General features: G+C 44.9%; 1 protein-coding gene across 16 annotated transcripts in view; it reads right to left on the minus strand.

Moving 5' to 3' along the window:
- The window catches only part of LOC111772089 (liprin-alpha-1), a 112667-nt gene continuing 93672 nt past the window's right edge, over positions 1–18995 (minus strand). For 8 of the 16 annotated variants that reach the window (XM_070229636.1, XM_070229635.1, XM_070229631.1 and 5 more), the window contains 7 exons: positions 18148–18323; positions 17966–18063; positions 6917–7092; positions 5882–5950; positions 4822–4987; positions 2296–2363; positions 1–1380 (listed from right to left, as the gene is read on the minus strand). In XM_070229636.1, coding sequence (XP_070085737.1) covers positions 2305–2363; positions 4822–4987; positions 5882–5950; positions 6917–7092; positions 17966–18063; positions 18148–18323 — 744 coding nt within the window. In that variant the 3' untranslated portion in view covers positions 1–1380; positions 2296–2304. Of the gene's footprint in view, positions 1381–2295; positions 3562–4283; positions 4988–5881; positions 5951–6916; positions 7093–7558; positions 7699–7871; positions 7974–17965; positions 18064–18147; positions 18324–18995 lie in introns of those variants that run through there. The other 8 variants (XM_070229638.1, XM_070229637.1, XM_070229630.1 and 5 more) reach the window with 4 other exon arrangements.

Consider the following 18995-nt stretch of genomic DNA (forward strand, 5'->3'; position numbering starts at 1 on the left):
TCCTTTATTGGCAGTGGAAAACGCCTCAGTACTTTATTGAAAGAAAGCAATAAATAATACTGTGATAAAAATAGTTCAAAAGGAGACTGTACATACTTTGTTACATAATCAGGAGGTTCACAAAAGATTAACAGAAAACAGAATGTAACAACGAATCTTACAAGGAAGTTAAAAGCAGAAACCGAATGTAAACCGTCCACCGACAAAATGAGCTGTATAATAAATAACGCACCGTGGTCGGAACACATTTCCTGCTAGCTCTTTAATGTGCCATTTAAAAAGGAAAAGTTACATCTGCTACTTAGACAGTCCAAAATGGCTATATCGTCAAAAGCTAAAAATGTACCACTAGGTCCCTCCTTTCAACATGTTTACAAACAAATGTAAAAAGATGATTTACATAAGAAAAAATAAGGCCTTTAGTAGAGTCGCACTGCGTGGTTTCCTGGTTTCAGGGAGCCCGCGCCTTCCTCTTCCAGCACCGGCGTCCCTGCGGAGCGCGGTGCTTCCTGCTTGGTCCTCAAAGAGCAGCGGGGCGGGGGCCCGCGTCCACACGTCGGGGCAGAGCCGGGAGAGCCCCCCAGCCCTTCCTGCGGCCAAGAGAAGTGCTCCCGGCTGGGGCTCGTGCCGGGCGCTGAGGACAAGCCGTGCGGGTCCCCAGAGACGAGCTCTGCAAGCTACTGAGAGCCACCAGAGATGCTCACAGTTCTGACGGCCCCTTCAGCCCAAATTTTATCAGAAGCTCATATTTAACACCAGGTACTTTCACTCTGTTCACGCTGTAGAATAAAGCATTTCTTGCTAGAAAAAGTAGAGTAAGGTCAGTCATTAAAACGCAATTGCTTGAAATTAAGTCTGCTTGTTTCAAAATGATTGTTGTAGAGCTGGTTACATTTGTCAGGATAACGCGCACCATGTCATGATGATCTTACAAATGCAAACGCAGTAAAATCCTCTTCTCTCTCGCCGATTATTATTAAAAAATTAATGATAATTACAATAAATGCATAATTTACAAAAGCCCTGTATCTTTTCATAGGATTTATACATACAAGCATTACAGTAAATTCGTTTGAAAGACTAAAATTAGATATAAGAACAGAATCGATTTGAAAGGATATTTATAGCCTGGATATATATGAAAAAGTAAGTAACTATATAAATGAAGTCATATGTTTACATAAATATAAGAAACATTAAATTCTAAAATATTTTCTCTATGGTATTCGTGAATTTTTCACTAATTAAAAACTCTGTAATAAAATATCTTAGGGTCCATATAACAAGTATCAACAGATTGCAGATCCACTGAATTCTGAAAGGCCGTCTTCGCCGGGTCCCGAGCGCTGCACAGTCATCTGTAGAAGTAGTGTGGGTAAACTGGAAAGGAAGTACAAACAGGACAATCAGCCTCAGGACGGGCCGCCCGGCGCACACCTGCGTCCTGAGGCCCAGCCCTGCCTCCCTGCCCCTTGCGCTGTAGCTGCTTGAGAACTGAGATGAAACGTCAAGGAGTACGCGTATCAATGAGAAAATTCCTTGCTGACTTCCTTTTGGCGTATGTCTAAAAGTTACCAATTAAAAAGATTAGGAAACCAATCAAACCTTCTGGCGGAGACGTGACAAGTGGAGAGCGGAACAGAGCCCCCGGCCCTGGCGCCACGAGCAGGGGCTGGGCTCCCAGGCCCACGTCACCCCTTCAGCGCGAGCAGGCTGCTCGTAACTGCACCCCTGAGATGGCAACGCAGCTGTGTGTTTAAAACCACCCGCCAGGCCCTCAGGGTCGCACGACAGCGTGGCTCCATGAAACCTGGCCGTGCGGGGTGCGGCTCATTCAAGACCGTGTATTTCTAAGAAAGCCAGCGGGCGCCGCTGACCTGGGAGCGACACCAGCGCGGATGCCAGGGTCAAGGCGGAGAGCCGCCATGCCGGGCGCTCTCAACCACGGGTGGTCGCCAGCCAAGAGCTGAGCCGGTGAGCTCCTGCCACGCGCTGCTCTCCTGCCTCCCCACCCCCAAAAGACATTAGCAGATACTGAAAAGAGTCCAGCACGTTCAGTTTTAAGGAAAAAATGCAAATACACTTTTTTCCTTAACAAATGAGGATACAGGAACCCCTCTGTGACCAACTGTGAGCATACAGAACACCAGAACCACGTAACGGGTGCAGCCGGGCTTGCGTGCGTGTTCCTAAAGGCCTGGAGGAACGGAAACGGGCTCTCCGGGCCAGGCAGCGTCCCCGTGCGGTCACCCGGCCGCCTCTGCGGCCTCCGGGCACGCGGAGCCCTCTACTCACCACGGGGCTTCAGCAGGAGTAAGTCCTGACCGTGGCGGCGTCCAGCCTCTGCGCTCCCAACACGCTGCCTGCTCCGACACCAGGGAGGAAGCGTGCAAACACAGCGTGCGGTTAGTCTTCAGACGTCACACGGGGCACACGTACACACACATCTGCACACCTACAACAGCACCTACTGAGGGCTCCCCGGGAAACTTCTAGATGGGAGCGGACGAGCCAGGGAAAGAGAACCTAAGTGTCACCAGGAGGGGTTTCTCTTCAGCCCCCAGCAGCCCTGGGAGCCACTGGCAGTTAATCTCACGACAGCAAGGACGCCTCAGATGGTACAGACTTCGTGATGTCCTCTGTGTAAGTGACAACTACTTCAGCTGGTAACTTTGTTTCTCCTGAAACTCTCTAGAATTGCAGAGCAACTAGACTTTTCTTCGGGGCCTAAACGTGATATCCCCAAGGCCGGTGTGAGGTAGATAACCCGGGGCAGCGCTAGACACCACGGGGTGCAGGTGACGGGAGTCATATGCAGGCCTGGCCTGAGGGAGACGCGCCCTCGGGCCACCTGCCCTCCACGACCGTCTGAGGGAGCGTCCAGGGCATTCCTCCCCAGGGCCGGGCTGCAGGGGGTGGGTAGAGGACAATGACTCATCTAAGAACACTAAAACCCAGTCTCAGTTTCTGCCGGAAGTGATGTGTACCACTGATGCCTTGTTCCTGTCGAGAAACACACGGCACGGCCCAAGAGGTGAGCCCCGCCTCTCCCTTGCAACCTGGACAGGAAACGTGCAAACACCTGGAGCAGATATTCCCGACTGCCAATTACACAGTTTGTGTTCCCACGGGTCCAGCAGGAACACGTTTTATCAAGAATGTGCCGTGGTTCCAGAAGAGACGGCACGACAGCCGGCACTGTCGGTGAGCATGGGTCATCTTTCCAAATCCTGACCCTAAGGTCCCAAGAGGCCAGCTGCAACTTCCCCGACGCCCCTTATTTAAGAAGGCATTGAGCAGCCCACTCTCCCGGGGTTAGGCCTCAGTTTTCCTACAAGGGTCAACAGCCGTCTTCCATGTAATATATTCCCTACACCTCTCTCTAGGCTTATTTTTAATTTATCTTAACTCTAATCTCAATGTCGCCGTCAATATGGAACACGGGAAGTGTGACTGATTCTGAGGAAACTGGGCACGAAGCTGTGAAGAAAATCAGAAGGCGCTCCGGCAGCCTATTCAATAAGCGGAGGGCCGAGTTACCGTTAGAGTTATACAAATTACCTCATGCTCCTTGGAATAAGAATGCTACTGAAGACACTGCTGCTCTTGCCCCATTAACCAGATCACTGAGCTCTGCAGAGAGATGCAGGCTTCCAGCAGCAGTGCTGCCCTGGGGGCCATCTCACCAAGCGTCCGGCTGAGCGAAGGCTTTACACACACGCGCTTTTCTCTCATTTTGATATAAGCAAGTGAGAGCCAAACTCACAAACCTACGTATGGGAAGGGCTAAGAACAGGGAAACTTGTAAAAGCCACCTCAGGACAATTTTTAAAAGCGCTTCCTTTCCTATAGCCGATCCATCCGCCACAGAGATGAGAATGAAGTCCTTCGTAACGGGAGTGTGGCTACAATGTCCCCAGCGGCCAGCACCACACGGGACCAGGACCCGCAGACGCCTCCTACGAGCCTGACGAGGAGCAGCCGTTTCACTGCCACAGCCACTGAAGAGGACACGGTTGTACGACGACGGCCCTACAGACGGGGAGACTGAGGCACAGTGCTCGAGGCTGTGCCCCTCCTCAGCGGCAGAGCCAGGGTCCACCGAGGCCATCTGCCCTTGATCCTGTCATCGTGGGGGCCGCGGTCAGAGCTGAGAGGTCTGTCAGTAAAGCGCGGCCAACTTGTCATCAGCCGTGTCCTCCAAGCGGAGCGGCGGTCAAAGGGAAAACCGCAAGCTCCATCTGGAACCCTGACTGCAAGGCTCGTGCGCTCCCACGGCCCACCGCGCTCCAGTGACGACCTGCCCAGGCTCACCTTCTTCCTCCTCTCCGTCCTTACGGTGCGCAGTGACAGGGACCAACGCCAGCAGGGGTGGAGGGAGGAAAGGGAAGGCTCACAGAGGGGGAAACTGTGTTCTCTAAGATGGACTCAGTCACCTCTCCAGGTGGAGAGACGTCCCGGGAGCACCCGGCGTGGCCCGAGAGCTGCTGCACCACCTTCCGGCGGAGCCTTCCAGGGCTGCCTGCCACACACACAGGCTACAGGACGTCCACTCAGCACGCCGAGAACACACGCGACGCTCAGCTTTATTAGTTGGAAGGATATGCTAAGATTCAACCAGACAAGACTCTAAAAAACCTACATTATTGTTAAACTGTTATGCACAGATGTTAGGATTCATTTTAAAACACTTAACCTGGGCATGCACCAGTACTCAATGCCTTGTAACACAATCAAGAGGCCATTCTGGATCACAATTAACATTCCAGCCACAAAGCTGCTCTTGCCGCCCACAGCGGCTGGCCGCCCCTGCACACCTACCGTCCAGCTGCGTCTTCTTCGGCTGCATGGAGGGTGAGGACAGAGAGGAGGTGACCCGGAAGTTGGCGGGGAGAGTCTCTGCGGACCCAGCAGCTAAGCCACGAACATCCTTTGGTCTAAATTTTTTTCTCCAAGAAGGTGCTCTCCTAAAGCTTTTATCATGGTCCTGGGAAATTAAAGGACAGAAAACAAGACTGATTTTAAAATAAAGGACAAAAATAGACAGTCAAGTTACCAGCCTTGAACCTGACTGCTGAACTTGTCAGTGCATGTTTGTTCACACCTATTTAACCCGTTCCTGATAACCACAGGATCTACTGTCCCCACCGGGAACTTCTGAGAGTGACGGGCACAGTAACACTATGTGGGGCCCTCACTGGGCATTGATGAGGATGGCCCTGGGCCGGCCAGGTGCATGTGCCTCCTGTTCATCACCCTGTTTCCTTTCTTATCTTGGAGAAATCATCTTCTTGCCGTATAAGATAATACATTTCTATTTGTCTTAAAATAGTTTCCAAGCTGTAAGCAGTTCTGCCTTAGAGCCGGGGAAGAGCCAGCGAGCGCTCCTTTAGCTGTCCTCCTAGTCACCTGGCAAACTCACGTTTTCTTAAGGGGCAACGAAGGAAAGAATAAAAACAGTGTGGGAACAAACGAGTCACGACTGTGTGAGGGGAAATTAACATGTTGCGTTTCTCTAATCTCCTTCTAACAGGTTTCTCCAAAGCACAGGGACTCTGGATTGGGGTCAGACATCCAGCGGTCCCCAAACATAGCCCATGGACGCCATGCCTCGGCTGCCACCAATGTTGATGGGAACAACATTTTTGAGGGCTATCAAAACTTCAATAGCAAATATTTTAAAAACAGAAAACCTCAGACTGAAAATACGAGTTTCTTACTATCTCATTTGTCAACACATTTTTGAGAGCAAAGCTTAGCTCAGGAGGTAAAATCATCCCCACCCTTAGAAGAGAGACTGCCGACGGGGCTCACGTGCGTATAAACAAATAATTCACACTGAATGCAAATTTAAATAAAATTCATTAGGCTGAAAACTCACTTCATCAAACCTTCTGTCCGTCCCCATGACCAAAAGGTTGTTAAATTCTCTTTCCAAGACAGCGCGAGCCTGAAATCATAACAAAACAACAATACCGCAAAGCTTCATCAATCTAATCTGAAGGACGTTAGCATATCACAACTGTTTTTCAAATCAAGACTTTTAAAAAGCTCAGGCTATAAACACCTTGAGCCATGACAGCATTTAATTTAATTGAATTAATTAATTTATTTGAGGAAGATTAGCGCTGAGCTAACACCAGCTGCCAATCCTCCTCTTTTTTGCTGAGGAAGACTGGCCCTGAGCTAGAATCCATGCCCATCTTCCTCTATTTTATATGTGGGACGCTGCCACAGCATGGCTTGCCAAGTGGTTCCACGTCTGCACCCGGGATCCGAACCGGCGAACCCCGGGCTGCCGAGAAGCAGAACGTGGGCACTTAACCGCTGCAACACCGGGCTGGCCCCCACAACCACATTTTAAATTAGGGGATTCCTGCGGAGCCCATGGATGGGCTTTCAGGGAAAGGGACCCATGACCGCTGGCAGACTATCTATGAAAGTGTGCTCTGTGGGTTGGTGCTGGTGGGGGGACGGGGGGTATTGGCAAAAGACATACAATCTTCTGTAGAAGAAGAATAAATTTCCTGATTCTCAGGTGAGCCCGTGTGTCAAAAAGAATCACACAGGGCAATAGAAACAAAATTAACAGAATCTCCATCGGTGTACCTATGAGTATTTCTCTTTCCACGTAAGAACTAAATACACGTCGTCACTCCTACGAGCATATGGACTTGAATGAAGTTTCCCCTTTTGTTTTTATCGCAAGACTCTCATGCTGACAACAGAAAATGGAAGGACAGGCAAAACTAATGAAGAATTAAGCATTGCTGGTTTGGAACCAGTATTTTGTGGATTAGGGATAGTTGTCTGAGGTACTGTGAAGTTTTGAGTCCACTCAGTTAACCAGCTAGACGTCTCCATCAGGAGACCTGACTGAACGCTGAGTGAGAGCCGGGCCGGCTCTGCAGCATACCTGTGTGTTCTGCTTAGGGATCCGTAACAAGAGCGCCAGTGCACTGAAATCAAAGGTTTCATCTAAGGCCACAAGTGCACCGTGAACGCCACTCTCCACCAGATTGTTTGCATATTCTTTAAGACCAATTGAGAGGATCCAGCGAATCACTCGATCGTTGCTCCACACAAGCACGTCTACAGGTGAACAGAAACAATTAGAACGGCGTCTGCACAAAGCTGTCTTCATCATGCACACCTGTAACAGCACACAGAGGTGGGCAGGCAACCGCTGCTGCATTTAGAGGTCACGCCTCGGCCCTCCTCCATCGAAGGGAAACTGTCCCACTAGAACTCATGCTGCCAAAGAACCCAAGAGCAATGAAGTTCTTACGGACATTTATTTTCTAGAGAACAGAAAATGAGGAGGATCCAGGGTCAGAAACCAGAAGGACAGAGAAGAAGCTGAATGCCCACCAGGCACGAGCGCGCTTCCTCTACAGCCTTCAGAGTTTCTGAAACACTTTCTTTTCGTCAGAGAACGAGTTGGCGCCCTGCTCGATTCAACACAAATCTCTCATTTGTAATCTTGAAGCTTGTTTCCTTGAAGCCTTTTTTGTTGTCTCATTTTAAAAAGAGAGAAACTTAAAGATGCTCTCCAGCATATCAGAGACTGGGGGGAAGATCTTACACCACACGAAGTGATCCATTATTAAATTCGCTCTAGTAGAGATCTAAAAATAGCCACTCCATGAAAATATCTCCGGATGCTCACCAATCACTTCCAAAGACAACTTTTGTCAACTATAAAAAGATTTAAAACAGATACAGAAAACAGACAAAACTGATTTACCCATTTTATTTCCAATGCCCTTTTATACTATACACACACACACACTATATATATAGTATAAAATATACGCACTACATATATAGTATAAAGTGTGTATATATATATAGTATAAAAGCTGGCTTACGGTTTTTCTTGTGATTCACGTTAGCTCAATCATGACCAGACTATCCTTTAAACGGGCTGTGTCCTCAACCAGTTTTGTCTTCAGTTTCTTTCTTTGTAAAACCTGGGGAAGAAGACAGCACTCACACGCACGGGGTTGTGGGAAGGATTAAATAATTAACCTCTGAAAGTGCTTCGAGTTCTTAAGTCTTACCTATTATTATGACTGTTGTTAGTGATTTCTTTATTCTGAAAATTCTGGGAGATTTTACTTTGAGCTTAATCGTTAACGTCTTACTTAAAAGCAGACTATTGTAGTCGATGCTTTCGAGGCATGCCGGGTGAGAGGCTCCCATTGCATCTCCCCACCTGCGCTCTCACTGAGCCGCCTCTGCCATCGTCCCCTGCTAAGGAGCTCCTCCTCCACCTCCAAGGCCCAGCTGAACGAGCGCCTCTGTGCTGCCCCCTGAGCCCTGGAGGCAGAGCCACAGGGCTCCGTCTGTGCTCCTGAAGCCCTCTGATAAGTGGCTAGAGCAGAATCGCCACACTGGAGTCCAGTGAGCCGACAGCAGAGTCCTGCCCGTCTGTGCCCTGCTGTTACCCAGCAGTGTGGCACGGGGTGGCATTTCTGAGTGAAGGAGTACACACGTCAGAACAAGTCACAGGAGGAGTGTTCCCCTTGAGACGGTTCGCGCAGACTGACGTAAGCACAAGAAAGTAGGCACAGGTGCTGTGGCTCAGAGGAGGACCGTGCTTCCTCCCAGAGCTGCAGGGCGTGGTGGCGCACCCTGGTGGTAAGTCACGAGCTGCCCCACAGCACGGCCGCAGACAGACAGGTGCTGTGGTGCTGCGGCCAGGGAGCGAACCTGGGCCGCTGAGTGCTGGGGGCCAGACTTTAACCACCAGGCCATGAGAGGAGGGTCTTCAAAGCACTCATCTCCAACCCTCCCTCCTCTGTAAGGATGCCAGACTAGTTTTCTCCACTTAACAAATTTCCTAATATTTTTAAAAATGGGAAATCACTAACCCACAGCCAGCATCATACTCAACGGGGAAAAACTGAGCACCATCCCCCTGAGAACAGGAACAAGACAAGGGAGCCCACTCCCACCACTCTTACTGAACATAGTACTGCAGGTTTGGGCCAGAGCAATTAGGCAAGAAAAAGAAAGAAAAGGAATCCAAATTGGCAGTGAAGAAGTGTAACTCTCACTGTTTGCAGACGACATGATTTTATGAGAAAACCCTAAAGAAGCCATGGCGGGGCCGGCTCGGTGGCTGAGTGGCTAAGTTCGCGCGCTCTGCTAAGGCAGCCCAGGGTTCGGATCCTGGGCACGGACATGGCACCACTCATCAGGCCACATTGAGACGGCGTCCCACATCCCACAACTAGAAAGACATGCAACGAAGATATGCAACTATGTACCAGGGGGGTTTGGGAAATAAAGCAGAAAAAAAAAAAAAAAAACAAGATTGGCAACAGTTGTTAGCCTAGGTGCCAATCTTTAAAAAAAAAAAGAAGCCATGGGAAAACTATTAGAAATAAACATCTACAGCAAAGTTGCAGGATACAAAGTCTACTTACAAAAATCAGTTGCATTTCTCTACTCTAATAACAAACTAACAGAACAAGAACTCAAGAATAGAATCCCATTTACAATCGCAACAAAGAGAATAAAATATCTAGAAATAGGGGTGACGTCAGCAACATGGCAGCATGAGCTCACCCAGGACTCTCTCCCCTCCAAATTACAACTAAAAAGAGCAACTGCTTTCCAACCAAAAAAAAAAAAATCCCAATAACAGAAATCCTCACAGACCCACAGCAGCCAAACGACGGAAGGCGGAGAGGCTGGAGCCGCCCTCGGAGGAGCTGGAACGGGGTCTTCGCTCCCTCCCCTAGAGACTGGGATCACTGCCGTGGGTGTGAGAAGGAGCAGGGGAGGGGCCGTGCATTGGGAGATCGTGCAGGACTCCCACCGCTGGAGCAGCGGAAACCCTCTAACAGGGGACAGCTTTCGCGTGGGGGAACCCCAGCAAGCCAGGGCCCTGGGAGACCAGAGAGCGAGAGCTGTGCCAATCCAGGTCGGCATGTGTGAAAGCGTCCCTCCTCCCTCAACCCATGCTGGGCGCCACCATCGCGGCTGAAGGCGCAGGGCTCAGAACCAAGGCTCTCGACCCCCATCTAGTGGCGACAGGCTGTACCTGCAACCAAATAACAGCATCATGCACAAAAACCTCTCCTCTACCATCCAGCAATTTATAAAAGTTCCAGTCCAAAAGGAAAACAATAAAAACACAGAATTATGTCCTGAGGGCTTGGAAATAGGTAAAGTAAGTGAAGAGGAGTTCAAAATAGCTATCCTCAAAATACTCAATGAGGTAAAGGGAAATATAGAGAAACAAGTCAACAAGTTCTGGAGTTACTTCACAAAAGAGATTGAAATTATAAAGAAGAATCAATTAGAAACACTAGAGACGAAAAACACAATGGACCAGATAAAACAGAATACAGATTCCCTGAATGCCTGTGTAGACACCATAGAGGAGCAAACTAGCATAATCAAAGACAGGCTGAATGGCTCCAGACAGAGGAAGAAAGACAACTAAGAATTAAAAAAACTGAAGAAAAGCTCAGAGAAATAGCTGACTCAATGAGAAAATGCAACTTAAGAATCATCGGAATTCCTGAGGGCGTGGAAAAGGAAAATGGAGCAGAAAGTGTGCTCAATGAAATCATAGAAGAGAACTTCCCAAATCTAGGGATTGAGAGAGAAATGTGTGTGGAGGAAGCTTTCAGATCTCCTACATTTGTCAATGTAAAAAGACCTACTGCAAGGTACATAGTAGTAAAAATGGCAAAAATGAAGGAGAGAGAAAGAATACTCAGGGCAGCAAGGCAGAAGAAAAGAACCTACAAAGGAACCCCTATCAGACCTTCAGCGGATTTCTCGACAGAAACCTTACAAGCTAGGAGAGATTGGAGTGACATATTCAAAACTTTAAAGGATAAAAATCTTCAGCCAAGAATACTCTATCCAGGAAAAATATCCTTCAGATAGGAGGGAGAAATTAAATCTTTTCCAGACAAACAAAAGCTAAGGGACTTCGTAGTCACAGGACCTTCACTACAAGAAATCCTCAAGAAGGCTCTCATACCTGAAAAAAGAAAAAAAGGGAGTAAGGGGTCACAAAACACAGAGTAGGGAGACAAATAGACAGAAGCTAAATAGGATAGCAAATATTCAACTATAGCATTAGGATAAAGGGAAGGAAATCACCAAAGCAAAGATAATCTTATCACTCTAACCACAAACTCACAACACAAGTTGGAATAAGAGATGAAAATAATAATTTCGGAGGGGAGGAGGAAAGGGACTGAAACAATCTAGGCTAAGGAAGTAAGAGACCACCAGAAAATGGACTATGTTATACACGAGATTCTGAATACAAACTTCAGGGTAGCCACTAAACTGAAAAACAGAACAGAAACATAAAACATAAATAAGGAAAAATCTAAGAAACCCAGCCTAAGAAACTGCAGAAGTCAATGGGTAGGCTAAAACACACAGGACAAGAAACAAAGGAAACACAGGAAAACCGGAAAACGAGCAACAGAATGACAGCATTCAGCCCTCATGCATCAATATTCACCCTCAACGTAAACGAATTGAACTCGCCAATAAAGAGACACAGAGTGGCAAAATAGATTAAAGAACGAGATCCAACAATTTGTTGCCTCCAGGAAACACACCTCAGCTCCAAGGACAAACACAGGCTCAGAGTGAAGGGGTGGAAGACAACACTCCAAGCCAATAGCAAACAAAAGAAAGCAGGGGTCGCAATGCTTATATCAGACAAAACAGACTTCAAGATAAGGCAGGTAAAGAGAGACATAGAGGGCCAATATATAATGATCAGAGGGACACTTCATCAAGAAGAAATAACGCTTATAAATATCTATGCCCCCAACACAGGAGCACCAAAGTTCATAAAGTAACTATTAACAAACCTAAAAGAAGATATCAAAAATAACACAAAAATAGTAGGGGACCTCAACACCACACTCACATCAATGGATAGATCATCCAGACAGGAAATCAACAGAGAAACAGTGGCGCTAAACGAAAAGCTAAAACAGTGGGACTTCATAGATATATATACAATGCTTCATCCAAAAACAGCAGAATACACATTCTTCTCAAGCGTGCATGGAACATTCTCAAGGATAGACCACAGGTTGGGAAACAAGGCAAGCCTCTACAAATTTAAAAAAATTGAAATAATAACGAGCATCTTCTCCGATCATAATGTTATAAGGCTAGAAATTAATTACAAGGAAGAAGCTGAGAAAGGCACAAGGATGTGGAGACTAAACAATACGCTATTGAACAAGCAATGGATCATGGAAGAAATTAAAGAAGAAATCCAAAAATACCTGGAGACAAATGAAAATGATAGCATGCTATACCAACTCATATGGGATGCAGTAAAAGCTCTATTAAGAGGAAAATTCATCGCCATTCAGGGACATCTTAACAAACCAGAAAATCAGCAATCTTAAACTACACCTAACTGAATTAGAGAAAGAAGAACAAACAAAGCCAAAAGTCAGCAGAAGGAGAGAAATAATAAAAATCAGAGCAGAAATAAATGGTATTGAAACAAAAAAGGCAGTAGAAAGGATTAATGAAACAAAGAGCTTGTTCTTTGAGAAGGTAAATAAAATTGACAAACTCCTAGCTAGACTTACAAAGAAAAAAAGAGAGAAAGCTCAAATAAACAAAATCAGAAATGAAAGAGGAGAAATAACAACAGACTCCACAGAAATACAATGGATTATAAGAGAATACTATGCAAAAACTATATGCCAGCAAAATGGATAACCTACAGGAAATGGATAAATTCTTGGACTCCTACAATCTCCCAAAGCTCACTCAAGAAGGAGGAGACAATCTGAACAGACCAGTCACAAGCAAAGAGACTGAAACAGCCATCAAAAGCACCCAAAGAATAAACCCTCAGGACCAGATGGCTTTCCTGGGGAATTTTACCAAACTTTCAGAGAGGATTTAATACCTATCCTTTTCAAGCTATTCCAAAAAATTAGGGAGGATGGAACACTTCCTAACACATTCTACGAGGCCAACATCATGCTGATACCAAAGCCTGACAAGGACAGCACGAAAAAGAACTACAGGCCAATATCGCTGATGAACACAGATGCAAAAATTCTCAACAAAATTTTGGCAACCAGAATACAGTAATTCATCAAAAGGATCCTACATCATGATCAGGTGGGATTCATACCAGGGACACAGGGATGGTTCAGCATCCGCAAATCAATCAATGTGATACACCACATCAACAAACTGAGGAATAAAAACCACATGATCATCTCAATAGATGCAGAGAAAGCATTTGACAAGATCCAACAGCCATTTATGATAAAAACTCAACAAAATGGGGATAGACGGGAACTACCTCAACACAATAAAGGCCATAGATGACAAACCCACAGCCAACATCATACTCAATGGGCAAAAACTGAGCACCATCCCCCTGAGAACCGGAACGAGACAAGGATGCCCTCTATCACCACTCTTATTCAGCATAGTACTGGAGGTCCTGGCCAGAGCAATCAGGCAAGAAAAAGGAATAAAAGGAATCCAAATAGGGGCGGAAGAAGTGAAACTCTCGCTATTTGCAGACGACGTGATCTTATAGATAGAAAACCCCAAAGAATCCATTGGAAAACTTTTAGGAGTAATCAACAACTACAGCAAAGTAGCAGGATATAAAATCAATTTACATAAATCAGTAGCATTTCTATACTCTAATAACAAACTAACAGAAAAAGAACTCAAGAACACAATACCATTCATAATCGCAACAAAAAGAAGAACATACCTCAGGGTGAATTTAACTAAGGAAGTGAAAGACCTATACAATGAAAATTACAAGGCTTTTCTGAAAGAAATGGATGACGACATAAAGAGATGGAAAGACATTCCATGCACATGGATTGGAAGAATAAACACAGTTAAAATATCCACTCTACCTAAAGCAATCTACAGATTCAACGCCATCCCAATCAGAATCCCAATGACATCTTTACAGAAATAGAACAAAGAACCCTAAAATTCATATGGGACAACAAAAGACCCTGAATTGCTAAAGCAATCCTGAGAAAGAAGAACAAAGCTGGAGGCATCACAATCCCTGACTTCAAAACATACCACAAAGCTACAGTAATCAAAACAGCATGGTACTGGTACAAAAACAGGTGCACAGATCCATGGAACAGAACTGAAAGCGCAGAAATAAAACCACACATCTATGGACAGCTAATCTTCGACAAAGGAGCTGAGGGCCTACAATGGAGAAAAGAAAGTCTCTTCAACAAATGGCGCTGGGAAAACTGGAAAGCCACATGTAAAAGAATGAAAATTGGACCATTCTTTTTCACCATTCACCAAAATGAACTCAAAATGGATCAAAGACCTAAAGGTAAGACCTGAAACCATAAGGCTTCTTGAAGAAAATATAGGAAGTACACTCTTTGACATCAGTATTAAAGGGATCTTTTCGGACACCATGTCTTCTCAGAGAAGGGAAACAATAGAAAGAATAAACAAATGGGACTTCATCAGACGAAAGCGCTTCTTCAAGGCAAGGGAAAACAGGAGTGAAACAAAAAAACAACCCACTAACTGGGAAAAAACATTTCCAAGTAATACATCTGACAAAGGCTTAATATCCATAACAGATGAAGAACTCACACAACTCAACAACAAAAAATTAAACAACCCGATCAAAAAATGGACAGGAGACATGAACAGACATTTCTCCCAAGAAGATATACGGATGGCCAATAGGCACATGAAAAGACGCTCATCATCGCTGATCATCAGGGAAGTGCAAATCAAAACTACACTAAGATATTACCTTACACCCATTAGAGTGACAAAAATAACTGAAACAAATAGTAATAAATGTTGGAGAGGTTGTGGAGAAAAAGGAACCCTCATACACTGCTGGCGGGAATGCAAACTGGTGCAGCCACTATGGAAAACAGTAAAGAGTATGGAGATTCCTCAAAAAATTAAAAATAGAACTACCATACGATCCAGCCATCCCACTACTGGGTATCTATCCAAAGAGCTTGAAGTCAGCAATTCCAAAAGTCCTATGCACCCCAATGTTCACTGCAGCATTATTTACAATAGCCAAGACATGGAAGCAACCTAAGTGCCCATCAACAGATGACTGGATAAAGAAGATGTGGTACATATATACAATGGAATACTACTCAGCCGTAAAAAAGAACAAAATCGTCCCATTTGCAACAACATGGATGGACCTTGAGGGAATTATGTTAAGTGAAATAAGCCAGATAGACAAGACAATCTCTGTGTGACTCCACTCCTATGAGGAATTTAAACCTGTGGGCAAAGAGAACAGATTAGTGGCTACCAGGGGAAGGGGGGGTGGGGGGTGGGCACAAAGGGTGAAGGGTTGCACCTGCAACACGACTGACAGACAATAATACATAACTGAAATTTCACAAGATTGTAACCTATCATTAACTTAATAAAAATTTTTTTAAAAAATAAAATAAAGTAAAAAATCTCACAACATGAAAAAAAAATACCTAGGAATAAATTTAACAGGGGGAGGGTGAAAGGGGTGATTAAGCACACGTGTGTGGTGATGGCTTGTAATTAGTCTTTGGGTGGTGAACATGATGGAATCTACATAGAATTTGAAACATGCTATGATGTACATCTGAAAGTTATATAATGTTATAATCAAATGTTACTGCGATAAAAAAATAAAAAATAAAAAGATCTATACAAGGAAAACTATAAGACATCACTGAAAGAAATCAATAATGACAAAAGAAATGGGAAGATATTCCACGCACATGGATTTGAAAGAATAAGCATAGTTAAAATGTCCATTCTAGGGGCCAGCCCGGTGGTGCAGCGGTTAAGTGCGCACGTTCTGCTTCTCAGCAGCCCGGGGTCCACCGGTTCGGATCCTGGGTGCGGACGGGGCACTGCTTGGCAAAAGCCATGCTGTGGAAGGCGTCCCACATACAAAGTAGAGGAAGATGGGCATGGATGTTAGCTCAGGGCCAGTCTTTCTCAGCAAAAAGAAGAGGATTGGCAGTAGTTAGCTCAGAGCTGATCTTCCTAAAAAAAAAAAAAAGTCTATTCTACCTAAAGCAATCTATAGATTCAATGGAATCCCAATCAGAATCCCAATGACATTCTTCATAGAACAAAGAATCTTAAATAGCCAAAGCAATCCTGAGAAAGAACAACAAAGCTGGAGCATCACAGTGCCTGACTTCAAAACGTACTACAGACCCACAGTGATCAAAACAGCATGGTACTGGTACAAAAAGAGGCACACAGATCAATGGAAGAGAACCGAAAGCCCAGAAATAAAACCACACATCTACAGACAGCTAATCTTCGGCAAAGGAGCTAAGAATATACAATGGAGAAAGGAAAGCCTCTTCAAAAAATGGTGCTGGGAAAACTGGACAGCCACACGCAAAACAACGAAAGTAGACCACTACCTTTCTCCATACACAAAAATAGACTCAAAATGGACCAGAGACTTGAAGGTAAGAGCTGAAACCATAAAACTTCTGGAAGAAAATACAGGCAGTCCACTCTTTGACATCAGACTTAAAAGGATCTTACTGAATACCATGTCTACCCAGACAAGGAAAACAAAAGAAAAGAAGAAACAAGTGGGACTTCATCAGACTAAAGAGCTTCTGGAAGTCAAAGGAAATCAAGATTAAAATGAAAAAACAACCCACCAAATGGGAGAAAATATTTGCAAATCATATATCCGACAAGGAGTTAATCTCCATAATATAGAAACAACTCACACAAATGAACAACAAAAAAAGCAAACAACCCAATCAAAAAGTAGGCAGAGGATACGAACAGACATTTTTCCAAAGAAGATAGATGGATGGCCAATAGGCACATGAAAAGATGCTCAACATCACTAATCATCAGGGAAATGCAAATCAAAACTACATTTAGGGGCCGGGGCCGTGGCCGAGTGGTTAAGTTCGCATGCCCCGCTTCAGAGGCCCAGGGTTTTGCTGGTTCAGATCCTGGGTGGAGATATGGCACCGCTCATCAAGCCATGCTGAGGTGGCATCCCACATAGCACAGACAGAAGGACGTGCAACTGGAGGATACAACTACGTACTGGCAGGCTTTGGGGAGAAGAACAAGGGGAAAAAAGAAAAAAAAGATTGGCAACAGATGTTAGCTCAGGTGCCCGTCTTTAAAAAAAAACCCAAAGAGCAAAAAACTACACTTAGATATCTTACACCCATTAGAATGGCTATAATCACCAAGACAAAAAACAACAAGCGTTGGAGAGGTTGTAGAGAAAAGGGAACCCTCATCCACTGCTGGTGGGAATGCAAACCGGTGCAGCCACTGCAGAAAACAGTACGGAGATTTCTCAGAAAATTAAAAATAGAAATTCCATACAACCCAGCTAACCCACTACTGGGTATTTATCAAAAAAAACTGAAATCCACAATTCAAAGAGACTTATGAACCCCATGTTCATGGCAGCATTATTCACAATAGCCAAGATGTGGAAGCAGCCCAAGTGCCCATCGACGGATGATTGGATAAAGAGTATGGGGTATATAAATACACAATGGAATACTACTCAGCCATAAAAAAAAAAGATGTAATCGTCCCATTCGCAACCACATGGATGGACCTTGAGGGCATCCTGTGAAGCGAAATAAGCCAAATGGAGAAAGACAAACACTGGATGATTTCACTCCTATGTAGAAGATAATCAAACTTACGGACAAAGAGAACAATTTAGTGGTTACAAGGGGCAAGGGGTGTGGAAGGTGGCCACAAGGGGCGAAGCGGCACACTCACGTGGTGTCTGACAAATATTAATGTACAACTGAAATTTCACAATGCTATAAACTATTATGACCACAATAAAAAAAATATTTTTTTTTAATTTAAAGAAACTAGGAAATCACTTAGGCTGCTAATACACTGGGAAGCAGAAATATGCTAAATCAATTAAACGTAATGTACTAGCCTTTTATTTCATTCTGGCTTTCTTCTCTTTTTCTTTCCAGTTCTTTTCGGTCATAATTCAGCCTTCGCAGGCACATAATTCCACACTGGAAGCTCTTTCTATTTATAAAAAAAACAAAATTACAGAAGGAAACAGTCAAAAGCCTCCTAGCCAACGAGCAGGAACTGTGTGCAACGACTGACCTGTGGAAGCTGTCCGCCATCTTCAGCTGCCCGCGCAGGTCCTTCTTGGTGAGATAGGCCAGCATGCGCGCGTCCACCAGGCACTCCATGAAGTAGCTGCGGTATTGCGGGAGGCCCAGGCTGGGCAGCCACTCGTTCCCGATCCAATCATGGTTCATGTCCCCGTAGGCGAGCGTCTGCTTTCAACAAGCAAGTACGATCAGTTCAGGAAAAAGAACACCCAAGAGGTCACAAGGGCAGTTTAAATAATCTTTAAACTGGATTTTTAACCTATTACATATCCTTAAAGCTTAAATGAATGACAACACTGTTCTTTATCATTTCAAAATAATTTGATCTCCTATGTACTACCTTTTAAATTTGTCAGTAGAATTTTAACAGAAGGTATTATACCACTGAAAACCTATGACTCATTCGTGTTTATAAATTTAACCTATTTCCCCAACCACAATAAAAATGTAGCTGATAACACATGATCTTTCTGAAGTAATTTTTGTGTATAATACTATAACAACAAAGAATGATCACGACTCATGAACAAGTTTGAAGGATCACTCCAACTGTACACAAAAATATCTGTGGCTGGTTTTAATTTTAACACTTTGTTTTCCAAATTTCCTCAACAAAAAATCTGTTAATTTCAAAATCCGTGTAAAAAGTGAACTGAAGGGGCCGGCCCCGTGGCTGAGTGGTTACGTTGGCGCACTCCGCTTCAGCAGCCCAGGGTTTCACCGGTTTGCATCCTGGGCCTGGATATGACACTGCTCATCAAGCCATGTTGAGGTGGCGTCCCACATGCCCCAACTAGAACGACCCACAACTAAAAGCATACAATTACATACAGGGGA

This window comes from Equus caballus, chromosome 12, assembly GCF_041296265.1.
Source record: "Equus caballus isolate H_3958 breed thoroughbred chromosome 12, TB-T2T, whole genome shotgun sequence".
Classification (NCBI taxonomy): domain Eukaryota; kingdom Metazoa; phylum Chordata; class Mammalia; order Perissodactyla; family Equidae; genus Equus; species Equus caballus.